Source organism: Oncorhynchus keta, chromosome 1 (assembly GCF_023373465.1).
Source record: "Oncorhynchus keta strain PuntledgeMale-10-30-2019 chromosome 1, Oket_V2, whole genome shotgun sequence".
Taxonomy (NCBI): domain Eukaryota; kingdom Metazoa; phylum Chordata; class Actinopteri; order Salmoniformes; family Salmonidae; genus Oncorhynchus; species Oncorhynchus keta.
The window spans coordinates 80,652,277-80,674,577 of record NC_068421.1 but is presented as its reverse complement, the minus strand read 5'-3'; the positions used below and the strand labels follow the sequence as shown (position 1 = coordinate 80,674,577).

The following is a 22,301-nucleotide window of genomic DNA, read 5'->3' as shown; positions in this document are numbered from 1 at the left end:
CGAGGGTTAACATGTTTAAATGCTTTGCTCACGTTGGCTGCAGTGAAGGAGAGCTCACAGGTTTTGGTAGCGGGCCGTGTCAGTGCCTCTGTATTGTCCTCAAAGCGAGCAAAGAAGTTGTTTAGTCTGTCTGGGAGAAAGACATCGTGGTCCGCGATGGGGCTGGTTTTCTTTTGTAGTCTGTGATTGACTGTAGACCCTGCCACATACCTCTTGTGTCTGAGCCGTTGAATTGCAACTCTACTTTGTCTCTATACTGACGCTTAGCTTGTTTGATTGCCTTGCGGAGGGAACAGCTACACTGTTTGTATTCGGGTCATGTTTCCGGTCACCTTGCCCTGATTAAAAGCAGTGGTTCGAGCTTTCAGTTTTGCGCGAATGCTGCCATCAATCCACGGTTTCTGGTTGGGGAATGTTTTAATAGATGCTGTGTGTACATCACCGATGCACTTGCTTATAAACTCGCTCACCGAATCAGCGTATTCATCAATGTTGTTGTTCCATGCTATGCGGAACATAACCCAGTCCACATGATCGAAGCAATCTTGGAGCGTGGAATCCGATTGGTCGGACCAGAGTTGAACAGACCTGAGCGCGGGTGTTTCCTGTTTTAGTTTCTGTCTATTGGCTGGGAGCAACAAAATGGAGTCGCGGTCAGCTTTTCCCAAAGGAGGGCAGGGGAGGGCCTTTTATGCGTTGCGGAAGTTAGAATAACAATGATCCAGGGTTTTGCCAGCCCGGGTTGCGCAATTGATATGCTGATAGAATTTAGGGAGCCTTGTTTTCAAATTAGCCTTGTTAAAATCCCCAGCTCAATAAATGCAGCCTCAGGATATGTGGTTTCCAGTTTACATATAGTTGAATGAAGTTCTTTCAGGGCCATCAATGTGTCTGCTTGGGGGGAATATACACGACTGTGATTATGATCGAAGAGAATTTTCTTGGTAGATAATGCGGTCGGCATTTGATTGTGAGGAATTCTAAGTTAGGTGAACAAAAGGACTTGAGTTCCTGTATCTTGTTATGATCACGCCACGTCTGTGAGTACAACATAACTCATATGGCAGGCGAAAACCTGAGAAAAATCCAACCAGGAAGTGGGAAATCTGAGGTTTATAGTTTTTCAAAGCTTAGCCTACCAAATACACAGTGGGATATGAATACAGTTGCACTTCCTACGGCTTCCACTAGATGTCAACCGTCTTTAGAAACTTGAATGAGGATTCTTCTATAAAGGAGGGGCTCATGAGAGCTGTTTGAGTCAGTGGTCTGGCAGAGTTCCTTTGTCTCATGACACGCGCTCCAGCCTGAGATAGCTCTCGTTCCATGGCTTTTCTAAAGACATAGCAATTGTCCGGTTGGAAGCTTATTGATGATTTATTTTAAAAACATCCTACAGATTGATTCCATACATCGTTTGAAATGTTTCTACGACCTGTAACTGAACTTTTCGAGTCTTTGTCTGGACGAAATGCTTGCTCCTCAGGAAGATGGATTACTGGGCTGATCACGCTAACAACAAGTGGCTAAATGATGGGTTTTATGGAACTTTATGGAACAAATCAGTAATTTATTGTCAAACTGGGATTCCTGGGAGTGCCTTCTGATGAAGATCATCAAAGGTAAGTGAATATTTATAGTGTTTTTTCTAGCTTCTGTTGACGCCAAAATGGCGGATATTCCTCTGGCTGTTTTGGGTTCTCAGCACCGTTCTTAGATTATGCTTTTTAAAAAAAAGTTTTTTAAAAATCTGACACAGCGGTTGAATAGAGGATAAGTCTATCTTCAATTCTGTGAATAACACTTGCATCTTTTATCAATGTTTATTGTGAGTATTTCTGCAAAATCACCGGATGTTTTGGAATCAAAACATTACTGCACGTAACGTGCCAATGTAAACTGAGATTTTTCGATATAAATATGCACATTATCGAACAAAACCTACATGTATTGTGTAACATGATGTCCTATGAGTGTCATCTGATGCTTATCATCAAAGGTTAGTGATTCATTTTATCTATATTTCTGCTTTTTGTGACTCCTATCTTTGGCTGGAAAATGGCCTTGTGTGTTTTTGTGACTTGACTCTGACCTAACATAATCATATGTTGTGCTTTATCGGACACGATGGGTAGATTAAAAATATGTTTATCTTTCAATTGCTGTATTGGACTTGTTAATGTGTGAAAGTTACATATTTCTAAAAAATATTTTTGAATTTCGCGCACTGCCTTTTCAGCGGAATGTTGTCGCCCTAGAAAGGCTAAAAGGGTTCTGTAAAAGATAGCCTATACTATAAAAGCTGTCCATTTCTCCCTGTTACCTGATGGTAATGATCTGTCCAAAGTCCAGCTCGTAGTTATTGACCTGGGCGATGAAGATGGCAGCCACGGCCTCGTAGAGCGCCGTCCCGTCCATGTTGATGGTGGCACCCACGGGGAGCACGAAGCGGATAATGCGTCGGTCGATGTGGTTGTTCTCCAGGAGGCACTTGAAGGTGATAGGCAGCGTTGCAGAGCTGGGGAGAAATAGAGAGACAGAGGAGGACAATATTAGAGCTGGGGAGAAATAGAGAGACAGAGGAGGACAATATTAGAGCTGGGGAGAGATGGAGAGACAGAGGAGGACAACATTAGAGCTGGGGAGAAATAGAGAGACAGAGGAGGACAATATTAGAGCTGGGGAGAAATAGAGAGACAGAGGAGGACAATATTAGAGCTGGGGAGAAATAGAGAGACAGAGGAGGACAACATTAGAGCTGGGGAGAAATAGAGAGACAGAGGAGGACAACATTAGAGCTGGGGAGAAATAGAGAGACAGAGGAGGACAACATTAGAGCTGGGGAGAAATAGAGAGACAGAGGAGGACAACATTAGAGCTGGGGAGAAATAGAGAGACAGAGGAGGACAACATTAGAGCTGGGGAGAAATAGAGAGACAGAGGAGGACAATATTAGAGCTGGGGAGAAATAGAGAGACAGAGGAGGACAATATTAGAGCTGGGGAGAAATAGAGAGACAGAGGAGGACAATATTAGAGCTGGGGAGAGATGGAGAGACAGAGGAGGACAATATTAGAGCTGGGGAGAAATACAGAGACAGAGGAGGACAATATTAGAGCTGGGGAGAGATGGAGAGACAGAGGAGGACAATATTAGAGCTGGGGAGAAATAGAGAGACAGAGGAGGACAACATTAGAGCTGGGGAGAAATAGAGAGACAGAGGAGGACAATATTAGAGCTGGGGAGAGATGGAGAGACAGAGGAGGACAATATTAGAGCTGGGGAGAAATAGAGAGACAGAGGAGGACAATATTAGAGCTGGGGAGAAATAGAGAGACAGAGGAGGACAATATTAGAGCTGGGGAGAGATGGAGAGACAGAGGAGGACAATATTAGAGCTGGGGAGAAATAGAGAGACAGAGGAGGACAACATTAGAGCTGGGGAGAAATAGAGAGACAGAGGAGGACAATATTAGAGCTGGGGAGAGATGGAGAGACAGAGGAGGACAATATTAGAGCTGGGGAGAAATAGAGAGACAGAGGAGGACAACATTAGAGCTGGGGAGAAATAGAGAGACAGAGGAGGACAATATTAGAGCTGGGGAGAGATGGAGAGACAGAGGAGGACAATATTAGAGCTGGGGAGAAATAGAGAGACAGAGGAGGACAACATTAGAGCTGGGGAGAAATAGAGAGACAGAGGAGGACAACATTAGAGCTGGGGAGAAATAGAGAGACAGAGGAGGACAACATTAGAGCTGGGGAGAAATAGAGAGACAGAGGAGGACAACATTAGAGCTGGGGAGAAATAGAGAGACAGAGGAGGACAATATTAGAGCTGGGGAGAGATGGAGAGACAGAGGAGGACAATATTAGAGCTGGGGAGAAATACAGAGACAGAGGAGGACAATATTAGAGCTGGGGAGAGATGGAGAGACAGAGGAGGACAATATTAGAGCTGGGGAGAAATAGAGAGACAGAGGAGGACAACATTAGAGCTGGGGAGAAATAGAGAGACAGAGGAGGACAACATTAGAGCTGGGGAGAAATAGAGAGACAGAGGAGGACAACATTAGAGCTGGGGAGAAATAGATAGACAGAGGAGGACAACATTAGAGCTGGGGAGAGATGGAGAGACAGAGGAGGACAACATTAGAGCTGGGGAGAAATAGAGAGACAGAGGAGGACAACATTAGAGCTGGGGAGAAATAGAGAGACAGAGGAGGACAACATTAGAGCTGGGGAGAAATAGAGAGACAGAGGAGGACAACATTAGAGCTGGGGAGAAATAGAGAGACAGAGGAGGACAACATTAGAGCTGGGGAGAAATAGAGAGACAGAGGAGGACAACATTAGAGCTGGGGAGAAATAGAGAGACAGAGGAGGACAATATTAGAGCTGGGGAGAGATGGAGAGACAGAGGAGGACAACATTAGAGCTGGGGAGAAATAGAGAGACAGAGGAGGACAATATTAGAGCTGGGGAGAAATAGAGAGACAGAGGAGGACAACATTAGAGCTGGGGAGAAATAGAGAGACAGAGGAGGACAACATTAGAGCTGGGGAGAAATAGAGAGACAGAGGAGGACAACATTAGAGCTGGGGAGAAATAGAGAGACAGAGGAGGACAACATTAGAGCTGGGGAGAGATGGAGAGACAGAGGAGGACAACATTAGAGCTGGGGAGAAATAGAGAGACAGAGGAGGACAACATTAGAGCTGGGGAGAAATAGAGAGACAGAGGAGGACAACATTAGAGCTGGGGAGAAATAGAGAGACAGAGGAGGACAACATTAGAGCTGGGGAGAAATAGAGAGACAGAGGAGGACAACATTAGAGCTGGGGAGAAATAGAGAGACAGAGGAGGACAATATTAGAGCTGGGGAGAGATGGAGAGACAGAGGAGGACAATATTAGAGCTGGGGAGAAATAGAGAGACAGAGGAGGACAACATTAGAGCTGGGGAGAAATAGAGAGACAGAGGAGGACAACATTAGAGCTGGGGAGAAATAGAGAGACAGAGGAGGACAACATTAGAGCTGGGGAGAAATAGAGAGACAGAGGAGGACAACATTAGAGCTGGGGAGAAATAGAGAGACAGAGGAGGACAACATTAGAGCTGGGGAGAGATGGAGAGACAGAGGAGGACAACATTAGAGCTGGGGAGAAATAGAGAGACAGAGGAGGACAACATTAGAGCTGGGGAGAAATAGAGAGACAGAGGAGGACAACATTAGAGCTGGGGAGAAATAGAGAGACAGAGGAGGACAACATTAGAGCTGGGGAGAAATAGAGAGACAGAGGAGGACAACATTAGAGCTGGGGAGAAATAGAGAGACAGAGGAGGACAATATTAGAGCTGGGGAGAGATGGAGAGACAGAGGAGGACAACATTAGAGCTGGGGAGAAATAGAGAGACAGAGGAGGACAATATTAGAGCTGGGGAGAAATAGAGAGACAGAGGAGGACAACATTAGAGCTGGGGAGAAATAGAGAGACAGAGGAGGACAACATTAGAGCTGGGGAGAAATAGAGAGACAGAGGAGGACAACATTAGAGCTGGGGAGAAATAGAGAGACAGACGAGGACAACATTAGAGCTGGGGAGAAATAGAGAGACAGAGGAGGACAACATTAGAGCTGGGGAGAAATAGAGAGACAGAGGAGGACAATATTAGAGCTGGGGAGAAATAGAGAGACAGAGGAGGACAACATTAGAGCTGGGGAGAAATAGAGAGACAGAGGAGGACAACATTAGAGCTGGGGAGAAATAGAGAGACAGAGGAGGACAACATTAGAGCTGGGGAGAGATGGAGAGACAGAGGAGGACAACATTAGAGCTGGGGAGAAATAGAGAGACAGAGGAGGACAACATTAGAGCTGGGGAGAAATGGGGAGAGAGACAGAGGAGGACAACATTAGAGCTGGGGAGAAATAGAGAGACAGAGGAGGACAATATTAGAGCTGGGGAGAGATGGAGAGACAGAGGAGGACAACATTAGAGCTGGGGAGAAATAGAGAGACAGAGGAGGACAATATTAGAGCTGGGGAGAAATAGAGAGACAGAGGAGGACAACATTAGAGCTGGGGAGAAATAGAGAGACAGAGGAGGACAACATTAGAGCTGGGGAGAAATAGAGAGACAGAGGAGGACAACATTAGAGCTGGGGAGAAATAGAGAGACAGACGAGGACAACATTAGAGCTGGGGAGAAATAGAGAGACAGGAGACAACATTAGAGCTGGGGAGAAATAGGACAACATTAGAGCTGGGGAGAAATAGAGAGACAGAGGAGGACAACATTAGAGCTGGGGAGAAATAGAGAGACAGAGGAGGACAACATTAGAGCTGGGGAGAAATAGAGAGACAGAGGAGGACAACATTAGAGCTGGGGAGAAATAGAGAGACAGAGGAGGACAACATTAGAGCTGGGGAGAGATGGAGAGACAGAGGAGGACAACATTAGAGCTGGGGAGAAATAGAGAGACAGAGGAGGACAACATTAGAGCTGGGGAGAAATAGAGAGACAGAGGAGGACAACATTAGAGCTGGGGAGAAATAGAGAGACAGAGGAGGACAACATTAGAGCTGGGGAGAAATAGAGAGACAGAGGAGGACAACATTAGAGCTGGGGAGAAATAGAGAGACAGAGGAGGACAACATTAGAGCTGGGGAGAAATAGAGAGACAGAGGAGGACAACATTAGAGCTGGGGAGAAATAGAGAGACAGAGGAGGACAACATTAGAGCTGGGGAGATATAGAGAGACAGAGGAGGACAACATTAGAGCTGGGGAGAAATAGAGAGACAGAGGAGGACAAAATTAGAGCTGGGGAGAGATGGAGAGACAGAGGAGGACAACATTAGAGCTGAGGAGAAATAGAGAGACAGAGGAGGACAATATTAGAGCTGGGGAGAAATAGAGAGACAGAGGAGGACAACATTAGAGCTGGGGAGAAATAGAGAGACAGAGGAGGACAATATTAGAGCTGGGGAGAGATGGAGAGACAGAGGAGGACATAATTAGAGCTGGGGAGAAATAGAGAGACAGAGGAGGACAACATTAGAGCTGGGGAGAAATAGAGAGACAGAGGAGGACAACATTAGAGCTGGGGAGAAATAGAGAGACAGAGGAGGACAACATTAGAGCTGGGGAGAAATAGAGAGACAGAGGAGGACAACATTAGATCTGGGGAGAAATAGAGAGACAGAGGAGGACAACATTAGAGCTGGGGAGAAATAGAGAGACAGAGGAGGACAATATTAGAGCTGGGGAGAAATAGAGAGACAGAGGAGGACAACATTAGAGCTGGGGAGAAATAGAGAGACAGAGGAGGACAACATTAGAGCTGGGGAGAAATAGAGAGACAGAGGAGGACAATATTAGAGCTGGGGAGATATAGAGAGACAGAGGAGGACAAAATTAGAGCTGGGGAGAAATAGAGAGACAGAGGAGGACAACATTAGAGCTGGGGAGAGATGGAGAGACAGAGGAGGACAACATTAGAGCTGGGGAGAAATAGAGAGACAGAGGAGGACAACATTAGAGCTGGGGAGAAATAGAGAGACAGAGGAGGACAACATTAGAGCTGGGGAGAGATGGAGAGACAGAGGAGGACAACATTAGAGCTGGGGAGAAATAGAGAGACAGAGGAGGACAACATTAGAGCTGGGGAGAAATAGAGAGACAGAGGAGGACAACATTAGAGCTGGGGAGAAATAGAGAGACAGAGGAGGACAACATTAGAGCTGGGGAGAAATAGAGAGACAGAGGAGGACAACATTAGAGCTGGGGAGAAATAGAGAGACAGAGGAGGACAACATTAGAGCTGGGGAGAAATAGAGAGACAGAGGAGGACAACATTAGAGCTGGGGAGAAATAGAGAGACAGAGGAGGACAATATTAGAGCTGGGGAGAAATAGAGAGACAGAGGAGGACAACATTAGAGCTGGGGAGAAATAGAGAGACAGAGGAGGACAACATTAGAGCTGGGGAGAGATGGAGAGACAGAGGAGGACAACATTAGAGCTGGGGAGAAATAGAGAGACAGAGGAGGACAACATTAGAGCTGGGGAGAAATAGAGAGACAGAGGAGGACAACATTAGAGCTGGGGAGAGATGGAGAGACAGAGGAGGACAACATTAGAGCTGGGGAGAAATAGAGAGACAGAGGAGGACAACATTAGAGCTGGGGAGAGATGGAGAGACAGAGGAGGACAACATTAGAGCTGGGGAGAAATAGAGAGACAGAGGAGGACAACATTAGAGCTGGGGAGAAATAGAGAGACAGAGGAGGACAATATTAGAGCTGGGGAGAAATAGAGAGACAGAGGAGGACAACATTAGAGCTGGGGAGAAATAGAGAGACAGAGGAGGACAACATTAGAGCTGGGGAGAAATAGAGAGACAGAGGAGGACAACATTAGAGCTGGGGAGAAATAGAGAGACAGAGGAGGACAACATTAGAGCTGGGGAGAAATAGAGAGACAGAGGAGGACAACATTAGAGCTGGGGAGAAATAGAGAGACAGAGGAGGACAACATTAGAGCTGGGGAGAAATAGAGAGACAGAGGAGGACAACATTAGAGCTGGGGAGAGATGGAGAGACAGAGGAGGACAACATTAGAGCTGGGGAGAAATAGAGAGACAGAGGAGGACAACATTAGAGCTGGGGAGAGATGGAGAGACAGAGGAGGACAACATTAGAGCTGGGGAGAAATAGAGAGACAGAGGAGGACAACATTAGAGCTGGGGAGAAATAGAGAGACAGAGGAGGACAACATTAGAGCTGGGGAGAAATAGAGAGACAGAGGAGGACAACATTAGAGCTGGGGAGAAATAGAGAGACAGAGGAGGACAACATTAGAGCTGGGGAGAAATAGAGAGACAGAGGAGGACAACATTAGAGCTGGGGAGAAATAGAGAGACAGAGGAGGACAATATTAGAGCTGGGGAGAAATAGAGAGACAGAGGAGGACAACATTAGAGCTGGGGAGAAATAGAGAGACAGAGGAGGACAATATTAGAGCTGGGGAGAAATAGAGAGACAGAGGAGGACAACATTAGAGCTGGGGAGAGATGGAGAGACAGAGGAGGACAACATTAGAGCTGGGGAGAAATAGAGAGACAGAGGAGGACAACATTAGAGCTGGGGAGAAATAGAGAGACAGAGGAGGACAATATTAGACCTGGGGAGAAATAGAGAGACAGAGGAGGACAATATTAGAGCTGGGGAGAAATAGAGAGACAGAGGAGGACAACATTAGAGCTGGGGAGAGATGGAGAGACAGAGGAGGACAACATTAGAGCTGGGGAGAAATAGAGAGACAGAGGAGGACAACATTAGAGCTGGGGAGAAATAGAGAGACAGAGGAGGACAACATTAGAGCTGGGGAGAGATGGAGAGACAGAGGAGGACAACATTAGAGCTGGGGAGAAATAGAGAGACAGAGGAGGACAACATTAGAGCTGGGGAGAGATGGAGAGACAGAGGAGGACAACATTAGAGCTGGGGAGAAATAGAGAGACAGAGGAGGACAACATTAGAGCTGGGGAGAGATGGAGAGACAGAGGAGGACAACATTAGAGCTGGGGAGAAATAGAGAGACAGAGGAGGACAACATTAGAGCTGGGGAGAGATGGAGAGACAGAGGAGGACAACATTAGAGCTGGGGAGAAATAGAGAGACAGAGGAGGACAACATTAGAGCTGGGGAGAGATGGAGAGACAGAGGAGGACAACATTAGAGCTGGGGAGAAATAGAGAGACAGAGGAGGACAACATTAGAGCTGGGGAGAAATGGAGAGACAGAGGAGGACAACATTAGAGCTGGGGAGAAATAGAGAGACAGAGGAGGACAACATTAGAGCTGGGGAGAAATAGAGAGACAGAGGAGGACAACAAGCATTAGAGCAGAGGAGGACAAAAGCTGGGGAGAAACAGAGGAGGACAATATTAGAGCTGGGGAGAAATAGAGAGACAGAGGAGGACAATATTAGAGCTGGGGAGAAATAGAGAGACAGAGGAGGACAACATTAGAGCTGGGGAGAAATAGAGAGACAGAGGAGGACAACATTAGAGCTGGGGAGAGATGGAGGAAGACAACACCGAGTTGAAGGTGGCAGAGCTGTAGAGAGATAAAGGAAGACATCATAGAGCTAAAGATGATGGCAGTGTGACAGATCTGTGGAGAGAAATAGGAAGACATCATAGAGCTAAAGATGAGGGCAGTGTGGCAGATCTGTGGAGAGATATAGGAAGACATCATAGAGCTATAGATGAGGGAAGTGTGACAGATCTGTGGAGAGATATAGGAAGACATCATAGAGCTAAAGATGAGGGCAGTGTGGCAGATCTGTGGAGAGATATAGGAAGACATCATAGAGCTATAGATGATGGCAGTGTGGCAGATCTGTGGAGAGATATAGGAAAACATCATAGAGCTAAAGATGAGGGAAGTGTGGCAGATCTGTGGAGGGATATAGGAAGACATCATAGAGCTAAAGATGAGGGCAGTGTGGCAGATCTGTGGAGAGATATAGGAAGACATCATAGAGCTAAAGATGAGGGCAGTGTGGCAGAGCTGTGGAGAGATAAAGGAAGACATCATAGAGCTAAAGATGAGGGAAGTGTGGCAGATCTGCGGAGAGATATAGGAAGACATCATAGAGCTATAGATGAGGGAAGTGTGACAGATCTGTGGAGAGATATAGGAAGACATCATAGAGCTAAAGATGAGGGCAGTGTGGCAGATCTGTGGAGAGATATAGGAAGACATCATAGAGCTAAAGATGAGGGCAGTGTGGCAGAGCTGTGGAGAGATAAAGGAAGACATCATAGAGCTAAAGATGAGGGAAGTGTGGCAGATCTGCGGAGAGATATAGGAAGACATCATAGAGCTATAGATGAGGGAAGTGTGACAGATCTGTGGAGAGATATAGGAAGACATCATAGAGCTAAAGATGAGGGCAGTGTGGCAGATCTGTGGAGAGATATAGGAAGACATCATAGAGCTATAGATGATGGCAGTGTGGCAGATCTGTGGAGAGATATAGGAAAACATCATAGAGCTAAAGATGAGGGAAGTGTGGCAGATCTGTGGAGGGATATAGGAAGACATCATAGAGCTAAAGATGAGGGCAGTGTGGCAGATCTGTGGAGAGATATAGGAAGACATCATAGAGCTAAAGATGAGGGCAGTGTGGCAGAGCTGTGGAGAGATAAAGGAAGACATCATAGAGCTAAAGATGAGGGAAGTGTGGCAGATCTGCGGAGAGATATAGGAAGACATCATAGAGCTAAAGATGAGGGAAGTGTGGCAGATCTGTGGAGGGATATAGGAAGACATCATAGAGCTAAAGATGAGGGAAGTGTGGCAGATATGTGGAGAGATACAGGAAGACATCATAGAGCTATAGATGTTGGCAGTGTGGCAGATCTGTGGAGGGATATAGGAAGACATCATAGAGCTATAGATGATGGCAGTGTGGCAGATCTGTGGAGAGATATAGGAAGACATCATAGAGCTATAGATGAGGGAAGTGTGGCAGATCTGTGGAGGGATATAGGAAGACATCATAGAGCTATAGATGATGGCAGTGTGGCAGATCTGTGGAGAGATATAGGAAGACATCATAGAGCTATAGATGATGGCAGTGTGGCAGATCTGTGGAGAGCTGGAGGAGGATGACACATCAAAGGTAAACAGGAAATGAAGTCATAAGGCAGGTTATTTGTGCATTTTATTGCCATCTGACATAACCACCAGTTCTTTTTATTTCAATATATAAAGAGATGTGTACTTCATTATGTTAAAAGAGCTTAGAAGAGCAAACAATTACTATGAACCTTTATTCTGCTTTGGGGAGAACAGATGGTGCATTTACAGCAGCTGTTACGTTTCATGATTAACTCCAAAATAACCCCCTTATGAAACTTAGGAAACATGCAGAATTACTTCTCCATAAATGTCCAGTCTCAGAGTTGAGATGTAATGTTTGTTTCTTCTTTGGATGTCTGTCTGCTTAACCTGTCAGTGGACGGACATGAAGGTTACACACACACACACACACACACACACACACACACACACACACACACACACACACACACACACACACACACACACACACACACACACACACACACACACACACACACACACACACACACACACACACACACACAGTCTTCCGCAGCTAACCTTTTGGGGACATCCCATTCAAAATCCTATTTTCCCTAAACCTAACGCTAACCCTAACCCTAACCCTAACCTGTACCCTTACCCTAACCTTAACCCTTAACCCTAACCTTAATTGGGGTGGCAGGGTAGCCTAGTGGTTAGAGCGTTGGACTAGTAACCAGAAGGTTGCAAGTTCAAACCCTCAAGCTGACAAGGTACAAATCTGTCGTTCTGCCCCTGAACAGGCAGTTAACCCACTGTTCCTAGGCTGTCATTGAAAATAAGAATTTGTTCTTAACTAACTTGCCTAGTTAAATAAAGGTAAATAGCCCACACCTACAGTTGAAGTCAGATGTTTACATACACTTGGATTGGAGTAATGAAAACTATTTTTTCAACCACTCCAAATTTCTTGTTAATTTATTTCACATACTTAAAATAAAGTGGTGATCCTAACTGACCTAAAACATGGATTTTTTACTAGGATTAAATGTCAGGAATTGTGAAAAACTGAGTTTAAATGTATTTGGCTAAGGTGTATGTAAACTTCCGACTTCAACTGTATTCTTAACCCTTTCCCGATTCTGGGTCCGTATCCCTATCCCCCCATCCTATCCCTGCCCTCCACCTTCATACCTTTCCCAGACCCTCTGTTCCTATCCCTCCAACAGATACAGAACCTCAGATTATACCCCTCATCAGCACCTTCTCAGACATGAACAGAATCCTTCATTCCAGACTTAAAGCCCCATTCACCCAAACACAATATACATTTCCCCCACACCAGGAATTCAGACCAATATCAGCATTCTGCAGAAAACCCAACCTAAGGGATCTCTTAGTCTATGCAAAATGTTCCAATAAACCCAGTCCTACACTACCTATTGAACAACAGTACTATAACTCCCACTCATTCAAAATCCACATGTAAAAACCTCCAGTCCTATCTCACAAGTCATGACCATTCAGAGCACTAACATTGTCCATGCCATAACATGCACATTATTCCACAATATTTATATAGAAATAACCAGTCACACAGTCTTGACATGCCTCAAACAGCACCTCTACACAATTGAAAAAAACAAACATATTACAAACACACCTGGTAAAACACTTTCAAAACCACCCTACAACCTCCCTCCGCATCACCAGTCTGGAGATGAAAGCCTCCTGGACCATAAGCCATAGAAGAGCAGCTGTATCCAGTTGGATAGCAAAACTTAAGACCTTGGCTCCACTTGTTATCAATTGTAAAGAGCATTGACTGTGGGAGTTAGTGAGGGCCTAATTAAGAGAGCCAGATGGGCCACCGACATGAGGAGGAAGTTCAATTAAAAATCATGTACAGTGCCTTGCGAAAGTATTCGGCCCCCTTGAACTTTGCGACCTTTTGACACATTTCAGGCTTCAAACATAAAGATATAAAACTGTATTTTTTTTGTGAAGAATCAACAACAAGTGGGACACAATCATGAAGTGGAACAACATTTATTGGATATTTCAAACTTTTTTAACAAATCAAAAACTGAAAAATTGGGCGTGCAAATTTATTCAGCCCCTTTACTTTCAGTGCAGCAAACTCTCTCCAGAAGTTCAGTGAGGATCTCTGACAGATCCAATGTTGACCTAAATGACTTGGCAACAATGCAAAATGTTATGTTTGGCGTAAAAGCAACACAGCTCATCACCCTGAACACAACATCCCCACTGTCAAACATGGCGGTGGCAGCATCATGGTTTGGGCCTGCTTTTCTTCAGCAGGGACAGGGAAGATGGTTAAAATTGATGGGAAGATGGATGGAGCCAAATACAGGACCATTCTGGAAGAAAACCTGATGGAGTCTGCAAAAGACCTGAGACTGGGACGGAGATTTGTCTTCCAACAAGACAATGATCCAAAACATAAAGCAAAATCTACAATGGAATGGTTCAAAAATAAACATATCCAGGTGTTAGAATGGCCAAGTCAAAGTCCAGACCTGAATCCAATCGAGAATCTGTGGAAAGAACTGAAAACTGCTGTTCACAAATGCTCTCCATCCAACCTCACTGAGCTCGAGCTGTTTTGCAAGGAGGAATGGGGAAAAATTTCAGTCTCTCGATGTGCAAAACTGATAGAGACTTACCCCAAGCGACTTACAGCTGTAATCGCAGCCAAAGGTGGCGCTACAAAGTATTAACTTAAGGGGGCTGAATAATTTTGCACAACCAATTTTTCAGTTTTTGAGATGTTAAAAAAGTTTGAAATATCCAATAAATGTCGTTCCACTTCATGATTGTGTCCCACTTGTTGTCGATTCTTCACAAAAAAATACAGTTTTATATCTTTATGTTTGAAGCCTGAAATGTGGCAAAAGGTTGCAAAGTTCAAGGGGGCCGAATACTTTCGCAAGGCACTGTATTTATTTGCTCTCTGCCTTTCATGTTCTCTCACCCTCTCCAGACCGGTCGGATGTACAATATAGAAACAGGGCAGAAAGTTGAAATAGGCCCGTGCAACCCATGGTTTGATACCAGCATAAACAGAAACCTTCTTAAAACTAACCCTAACCTTAACCCTCGGCAGGTAGCCTAGTGGTTGAAGTGTTGGACTAGTAACCCGAACGGTTGCAAAATTGAATCCCTGAGCTGAGAATGTAAAAATCTGTTGTTCTGCCCCTGAACAAGGCAGTGAACCCACTGTTCTTAGGCCGTCATTGAAAGTAAGAATTTGTTCTTAACTGACTTGCCTAGTAAAATAAAGGTTAAAAAAACGAACCCACTATCCTGAAACCCCCTAGAAATAGCATTTGACCTTGTGTGGACCAACAAAATGTCCCCAATTGGTCAAGTCTTTGTTGGTTTACTATTCTTGTGGGGAATTCTGGTCCCCACAAGTACATTTAAACACACACACACACACACACACACACACACACACACACACACACACACACACACACACACACACACACACACACACACACACACACACACACACACACACACACACACACACACACACACACACACAGCTCCCGTTTCCTCCAACACTCACCTCTCACCTCCCTTCTACCTCTCCTTAATAAAGAGATACTCTTTTTTTTGACACCACACTCCAAAAAGCAAGTCCTGCTGGCTCTAGTTTTTAGTGACTGCATAACTTCTTCTTTTTATAATAAACATTAATGTGTTGAAAATTCCAGATTGTTTGCATAGTCAACTTACACACAGATGTAAGTCGCTCTGGATAAGAGCGTCTGCTAAATGACTTAAATGTAAATGTAAAATGTGATCTGACACACACACCTACCATACCAGACATGCCACCATGTCACAGTCCCCAGGTCCAGAACAAATTCAAGAAAGCATGCAGGACTATATAGAGCCATTATTACATGAAACTCCCTTCCATCTCATATTGCTCAAATGAACAGCAAACCTGGTTTCAAAAAGCAGATAAAGCAACACCTCACGGCACAACGCCTCTCCCCTATTTGACCTAGATAGTTTTTGTGTATGTATTGATATGTAGGCTATGTGTGCTGTTTTTAAATGTCCTTGAGCTGTTCTTGTCTATTAATGTTCTGTATTATGTCATGTTTCATGTTTCATCCTAATAAAATACCAAATACCTCCTTTCACCCCCCTCTTCTCCCCTCCTTCCTCTTCCATCCATCCTCTCACAACCTTCCTCTCACTTCCGTTCTCTCACCTCCCTCTCCCCTCCCCTCCCCTCCCCCTCCCCTCCCCTCCCCTCCTCTCGCATCTCACCTCCCTCCTCTCTCCTCTCTCCTCCCTCCTCCCTCCACTCACCCACCCCCTCTCCCTCCCCCCCCCTCTTCCCACATCTCATCTCCCTCCTCTCACCTCCCTCTTCTCTCCTCCCTCCTCTCACCTCCCACTTCCCTCTTCTCTCCTCCCTCCTCCCTTTTCTCTCCTTTTACCTCCCTCTTCTCCCCTCCCTCCTCCATATTCTCTCCTCCCTCCTCTCATCCCCCTCCTTTCACCTCCCTCCTCTCTCTCCCCTCCTCTCCTCTCCCTCTTCTCTCCTCATCTTCCTCCTCACCCCCTCCCCCCTCCTCTCACCTCCCTCCTTACTCCTATCTTCTCCCTGCTCTCTCCTTCCCCCCTCCCACCTCCCTCTCCCCTCCCCTCCCCCTCCCCTCCTCTCGCATCTCACCTCCCTCCTCCCACCTCCCACTTCCCTCTTCTCTCCTCCCTCCTCCCTTTTCTCTCCTTTTACCTCCCTCTTCTCTCCTCCCTCCTCCATATTCTCTCCTCCCTCCTCTCACCCCCCTCCCTTCACCTCCCTCCTCTCTCTTCCCTCCTCTCCCCTCCCTCTTCTCTCCTCATGTTCCTCCTCACCCCTCCTCCCTCCTCTCACCTCCCTCCTCACTCCTATCTTCTCCCTGCTCTCTCCTTCCCCCCTCCCACCCCCATCTTCTCCCCTCCTTCCTCTTCCATCCATCCTCTCACCCCCTTCCTCTCACTTCCGTTCTCTCACCTCCCTCTCCCCTCCCCTCCCCTCCCCCTCCCCTCCTCTCGCATCTCACCTCCCTCCTCTCTCCTCCCTCCTCCCTCCTCCCTCCTCTCACCCACCCCTCTCCCTCTCCCCCCTCTTACCACATCTCACCTCCCTTCTCTCACCTCCCTCTTCTCTCCTCCCTCCTCTTACCTCCCACTTCCCTCTTCTCTCCTCCCTCCTCCCTTTTCTCTCCTTTTACCTCCCTCTTCTCTCCTCCCTCCTCCATATTCTCTCCTCCCTCCTCTCATCCCCCTCCTTTCACCTCCCTCCTCTCTCTTCCCTCCTCTCCCCTCCCTCTTCTCTCCTCATCTTCCTCCTCACCCCCTCCTCCCTCCTCTCACCTCCCTCCTCACTCCTATCTTCTCCCTGCTCTCTCCTTCCCCCTCCCACCTCCCTCTCCCCCTCCCCTCCCCTCCCCTCCTCTCGCATCTCACCTCCCTCCTCTCACCTCCCACTTCCCTCTTCTCTCCTCCCTCCTCCCTTTTCTCTCCTTTTACCTCCCTCTTCTCGCCTCCCTCCTCCATATTCTCTCCTCCCTCCTCTCATCCCCCTCCTTTCACCTCCCTCCTCTCTCTTCCCTCCCTCTTCTCTCCTCATCTTCCTCCTCACCCCCTCCTCCCTCCTCTCACCTCCCTCCTCACTCCTATCTTCTCCCTGCTCTCTCCTTCCTCCTCCCTCCCAGTCTGACAAGTGTTTTAACTCTGGAAACATACAATGTGTGGCATCTGAAATATCTGGGATGGTGTGTGTGTGTGGTATGTGTGTAATTAACTACATGAATAGGATCTTAACCTTGGATTTAAACACATTATAGCCTCTAGCCTATTCATGAATGCTCCAAGGCGTTTTACCTCATTGTCATGTTTTACCATGCTTTGATTAGCAGGCTCTTTATTTTTAAAGAAGGGCATATTTGAAGGCTGTTGCTAGGTTATCATAATGTGCCTATGAAATGTTAACACGGCAATGGGTACTGTACTTGACTGTTGTTCCGGTTTGGCGCCTTTCTTACATATGTTCTTAAGCCTTTCTTACATCAAACACACTACAGGAACCCACCCCCTTTGTGACATAAAAGGAAGCTCTAGTATATACACTGGGAGAAAAAAAGGGTGATTCAACTTACAATTGTAAGGCAACCAGCTGGAATAGGATTGTGAGTTTGCTCAACATTTGGGACTATATAGCTGAACAAACATACATTCTCAAGTTGAATGTTAGGTTGAGTGAACATACACTGAGTGTACAAAACATTAAGGACACCTTCCTAATATTGAGTTGCACCTCCCTCATTTGCCCTAAGAATAGCCTCAATTAGTCGGGGCATGGACTCTACAAGGTGTGGAAAGCATTCCACAGGGATGCTTTGCCCATGTTGACTCCAATGCTTCCCACAGTTGTGTCAAGTTGTCTGGATGTCCTTTGGGTGGTGGACCATTCTTGATACACACGGGAAACTGTTGAGCGTGAAAACCCCAGTAGCTTTGCAGTTCTCGACACAAACCGGTGCACCTGACACCTACTACCATACCCTGTTCAAAGAGGGCTCCCAAGTGGCGCAGCGGTCTAAGGTACTGCATCTCAGTACAAGAGGCATCACTAATCCAGGCTCTATCCCATCCAGTCGTGATTGGGAGTCCCATAGGGACTAGGGTTTGACCGTCATTGTAAATAAGAACTTATTCTTAACTGACTTACCTAGTTATATAAAAACATAAAAAGGCACTTAAATCTTTTATCTTGCCCATTCACCCTCTAAATGGCATACATACACAATCCACGTCTCAATTGTCTCAAGGCTGAATAATCCTTCTTGAACTTGTGTCCTCCCCTTCTTCTACACTAATTGAAGTGGATTTAACAAGTGACATCAATAAGGGATCATAGCTTTCACCTGGTCAGTTCACCCTAACAAAGGGGGCTGAAGCTCCTGGTTTACACGCCACATCAAGCCTGCAAGTCACAAAGTGATGTGTAATTCCTATTGAGTGAGGATATCCAACTTTTTAATCACGCGCAAACTGCATTGAGAATGATTGCCGGAGTAGGGGAGATCACTTATTGAGACTACCTAAATCAAATAAACTGGAACAGTCATATCAGTAATGGGTGCAATAAGTCCAATAACTAACAGTTTGTATTCATTTAGAAAAATGCTTATTATTTATGTTTGTGTAGCGTAAGATTAATCAACCAATCAATGTACAGGTATTAAAACAAACCATTCTGAAAATCAACCTGGTACAGAGCATGCCTGGAAATATGGTAATGATGGCCATGGTTTTCAGTGGTTTTGAGCAAACGGGGATTTGTCATTTTACTTAACATGCTTCTTCAAATTCAACTCACTTCGAGCAGAGTTTGTTGAGTAAACAAACTAACATATATTAAGCTAAAATTATTGTATTTTTGAAGTCCACTCAACTCACAAAATAACACCGATTAAGCAATTAGTTAAGTTGGCTTTTTTACACCGCACATGCCCTGAGTCTGATGTCAATGTGTTGCTTAGCAGGACCACTTTCTCCTACTCACACCAAGACCAGAACCTAGGACCTCTGCCTCCCAAACACACACAATGACCATCCTGAAACTGTCTTAGCCAGTCCCACCACCAAAAAGCTGGAGACATTTCAGGCTGAGGAGTGAGGTTATAGATGCCCATCTGTTACATGTTCATGAGGAGGCTGTTTCCCCAGCAATGTGCCTTACCTGGAGGATGTTGCCAGGGCGATGAGAAGCGCCTGCAGGATTCCCCAGATGTAGACAAGGGGTTAGGGTAAGGGCTAAGGTTAGGTCTAGGATCAGAGTTAGGTTTGTTGTTGTTATTTAACTGGATGAGGTTTCCAGGGCGGTGAGCAGGGCCTGCAGGATTCCACTGATGTGCATGATGGGTTAAGGGTCAAGGCTAGTGTTAATGTTCGGGTCAGAGTTGTTGTTTACCTAGAGGATGTTGCCAGGGCGATGAGCAGGGCCTGCAGGATACCCCTGATGTAGACGATGGGGCTCTTCTTGGTGATGAAGAAGTACATGGCCGGGAGGATGAAGAGCCCATGGAGGATCAGACCAAAGACCACCGTGACAGCGTAGAAACCCAGCTTCTTACCCATGGCCGACGGATCACTCATCTCCAGGATCTTACCGGCCACCAGGAACACGATGCCGAATGGGAAGTACCTAGTCAGGAAAGGAGGAGCAGGGTCAGAGGTCATACACCCAGCTATACAGAATTTGTAACAAGGATCCTGGACACTATTCCGTGGACACTATTCCATATTTACTTTCAGATGCAACCCTAGGGTGATGGGCTGTCTGTGATGAATGCAGGTAGAAATGTCTGTGATGTCTCCACATTTATGTGTTACGGTTAGGACTTGGAGTTTTTCCTGATAAGGATCACTTCATATGGTCTGGTTAAAACTCTATGTCTTAGTTGCTGTATAGTGTAGTCAAATCTTTACCAGATGACGATAGCAACAATCTTCAGGACAGCCTCGTTCAGGCTCTGGCAGAAGTTGACCAAGGCGCTGCCGTTAGGCCCCATCCTGCCCAGCATTATACCTGTCAAAATAAACAGCATGTCAGTGATGCAGGACAGGACGCTGCTCACATAGTACATATCACTAGACATCAACTGAGAAAAGTGCTCATTTCTGCCGACAGTGATTTAGGCCTTGCTTGACATCTGAACTTGGTCAAATACAAAAACAACAACGTAATGTAAGCAAAAGATTTCAGGAAATGTCACAAATAATAGTGATGAAGACAGAGTGGCTCAGTTGGTAGAGCATGGCGCTTATAATGCCAGGGTTGTGGGTTTGATTCCCAAGGTGACCCAGTTTGGATGAAGAACAAAGCATGAAAATCTATGCACTCCCTGAGTTGCTCTGCATAAGAGTGTCTGCTAAATGAATGAAATGTAAAATAAAGTGTTTATTTATTACCCATAGTGGCTGAGAAGATGACGATTCCAAGGACGTTCATTCCGTCACTGGTTCCCGGTAATGTTTTGAAGTATACATCTGGGGGAGGAGTCAGGTCCAAGGAGAAGTTCTGGAGCTCTGTTCCGTTGTCGTCCTGGATACCGTATATGAGTGCTCGCCTTGTGGTGGACTCTGATAGGCTCTGACTCACTGTGGCCTTCGGCGTTTTCATAATGGGAACACTTCTTGTCCGGTACTGTTCACATGAAGTAGAGCAGAGAACAGGGACGATTAAAGATTATTCCTGGTTTACTTCCTTAATTAGACGACAGAGAAAGAAACTTGAACTCAATAGAGACACACAGAGCATGAAGTCCTACAGGAAAGCGTATGATTTAAAGGGGCTCACCTGTTGAAATGTGGCTTGAACTAAGTTAGCTGGAAACATGTTGCTGGAAGGGAAAGAGAACAAAAATATACAGTACCAGTCAAAAGTTTGGACACCCCTTCTCATTCAAGGGTTTTTCTTTATTTATATTACTATTTAGAGAAATCAAATGTTACTGGTCACATACACATATTTAGAAGACGTTATTGTGGGTGTAGAGAAATGCTTGTGTCCGTAGCTCCAACAGTGCAGTAGTATCTAACAATTCACAACAATACACACAAATCTAAAAGTAAAAGAAAGGAATTAGGAAATATATAAATATTAGATAGTGTCTTTGACTAAAATACAGTAGAATAGAATACAGTATAAATATATACAGTGGGGCAAAAAAGTATTTAGTCAGCCACCAATTGTGCAAGTTCTCCCACTTAAAAATATGAGAGAGGCCTGTAATTTTCATCATAGGTTCACTTCAACTATGACAGACAAAATTAGAAGAAAAAAAATACTGAAAATCACATTGTAGGATTTTGTATGAATTTATTTGCAAATTATGGTGAAAAATAAGTATTTGGTCACCTATAAACAAGCAAGATTTCTGGCTCTGGCACTGTATGTGATGATTGAAGCAGTATGCAAACATTATTTGTACATTATTAAAGGGACTAGTGTTCCATTATTAAAGTGGCTAGTGATTCCAAGTCTATGTACATAGGGCAGCAGCATCTAAGGTGCAGGGTTGCGTAACCGGGTGGAAGCTGGTTAGTGATGGCAATTTAACAGTCTGATGGCCTTTATATAGAAGCTGTTTTTCATTCTCATCTTCGATGCACCTGTACTGACCTCGCCTTCTGGATGATAACGATTGCACCGTCTGTGGATCTATTGAATCCATGAAATAACACATATGGAATCATTTTATAACCAAGAAAGTGTTAAACAAATTACAATGTATTTTTTATTTGAGATTCTTCAAAGCAGCCACCCTTTGCCTTGACAATAGATTTGCACACTCTTGGCATTCTCTCAAGCAGTTTCACCTGGAATGCTTTTCCAACAGTCTTGAAGGAGTTCCCACATATGCTGAGCACTTGTTGGTGGCTTTTCCTTCGCTCTGCGGTCCAACTCATCCCAAACCATCTCAATTGGGTTGAGTTCGGGTGATTGTGGAGGCCAGGTCATCTGATGCAGCACTCCATCACTCTAATTCTTGATCAAATAACCCTTTCACAGGCTGGAGGTGTGTTTGGGTCATTGTCCTGTTGAAAAACAAATGACAGTCCCACTAAGCGCAAACC

At 45.4% G+C, this 22,301-nt stretch overlaps 1 protein-coding gene across 1 annotated transcript in view; it reads right to left on the bottom strand.

The window, feature by feature from the left end:
- Nucleotides 1-22,301, bottom strand: part of slc1a7b (solute carrier family 1 member 7b) — a 108,827-nt gene that overhangs the window by 18,866 nt on the left and 67,660 nt on the right. Inside the window, exons 4-8 of the mRNA XM_052461808.1 lie at nucleotides 21,022-21,064; nucleotides 20,634-20,868; nucleotides 20,151-20,250; nucleotides 19,633-19,866; nucleotides 2,324-2,518 (exon numbers count right to left, since the gene is read on the bottom strand). Of these exons, the coding sequence (XP_052317768.1) occupies nucleotides 2,324-2,518; nucleotides 19,633-19,866; nucleotides 20,151-20,250; nucleotides 20,634-20,868; nucleotides 21,022-21,064 (807 nt within the window). The remainder of the gene's footprint in view (nucleotides 1-2,323; nucleotides 2,519-19,632; nucleotides 19,867-20,150; nucleotides 20,251-20,633; nucleotides 20,869-21,021; nucleotides 21,065-22,301) is intronic.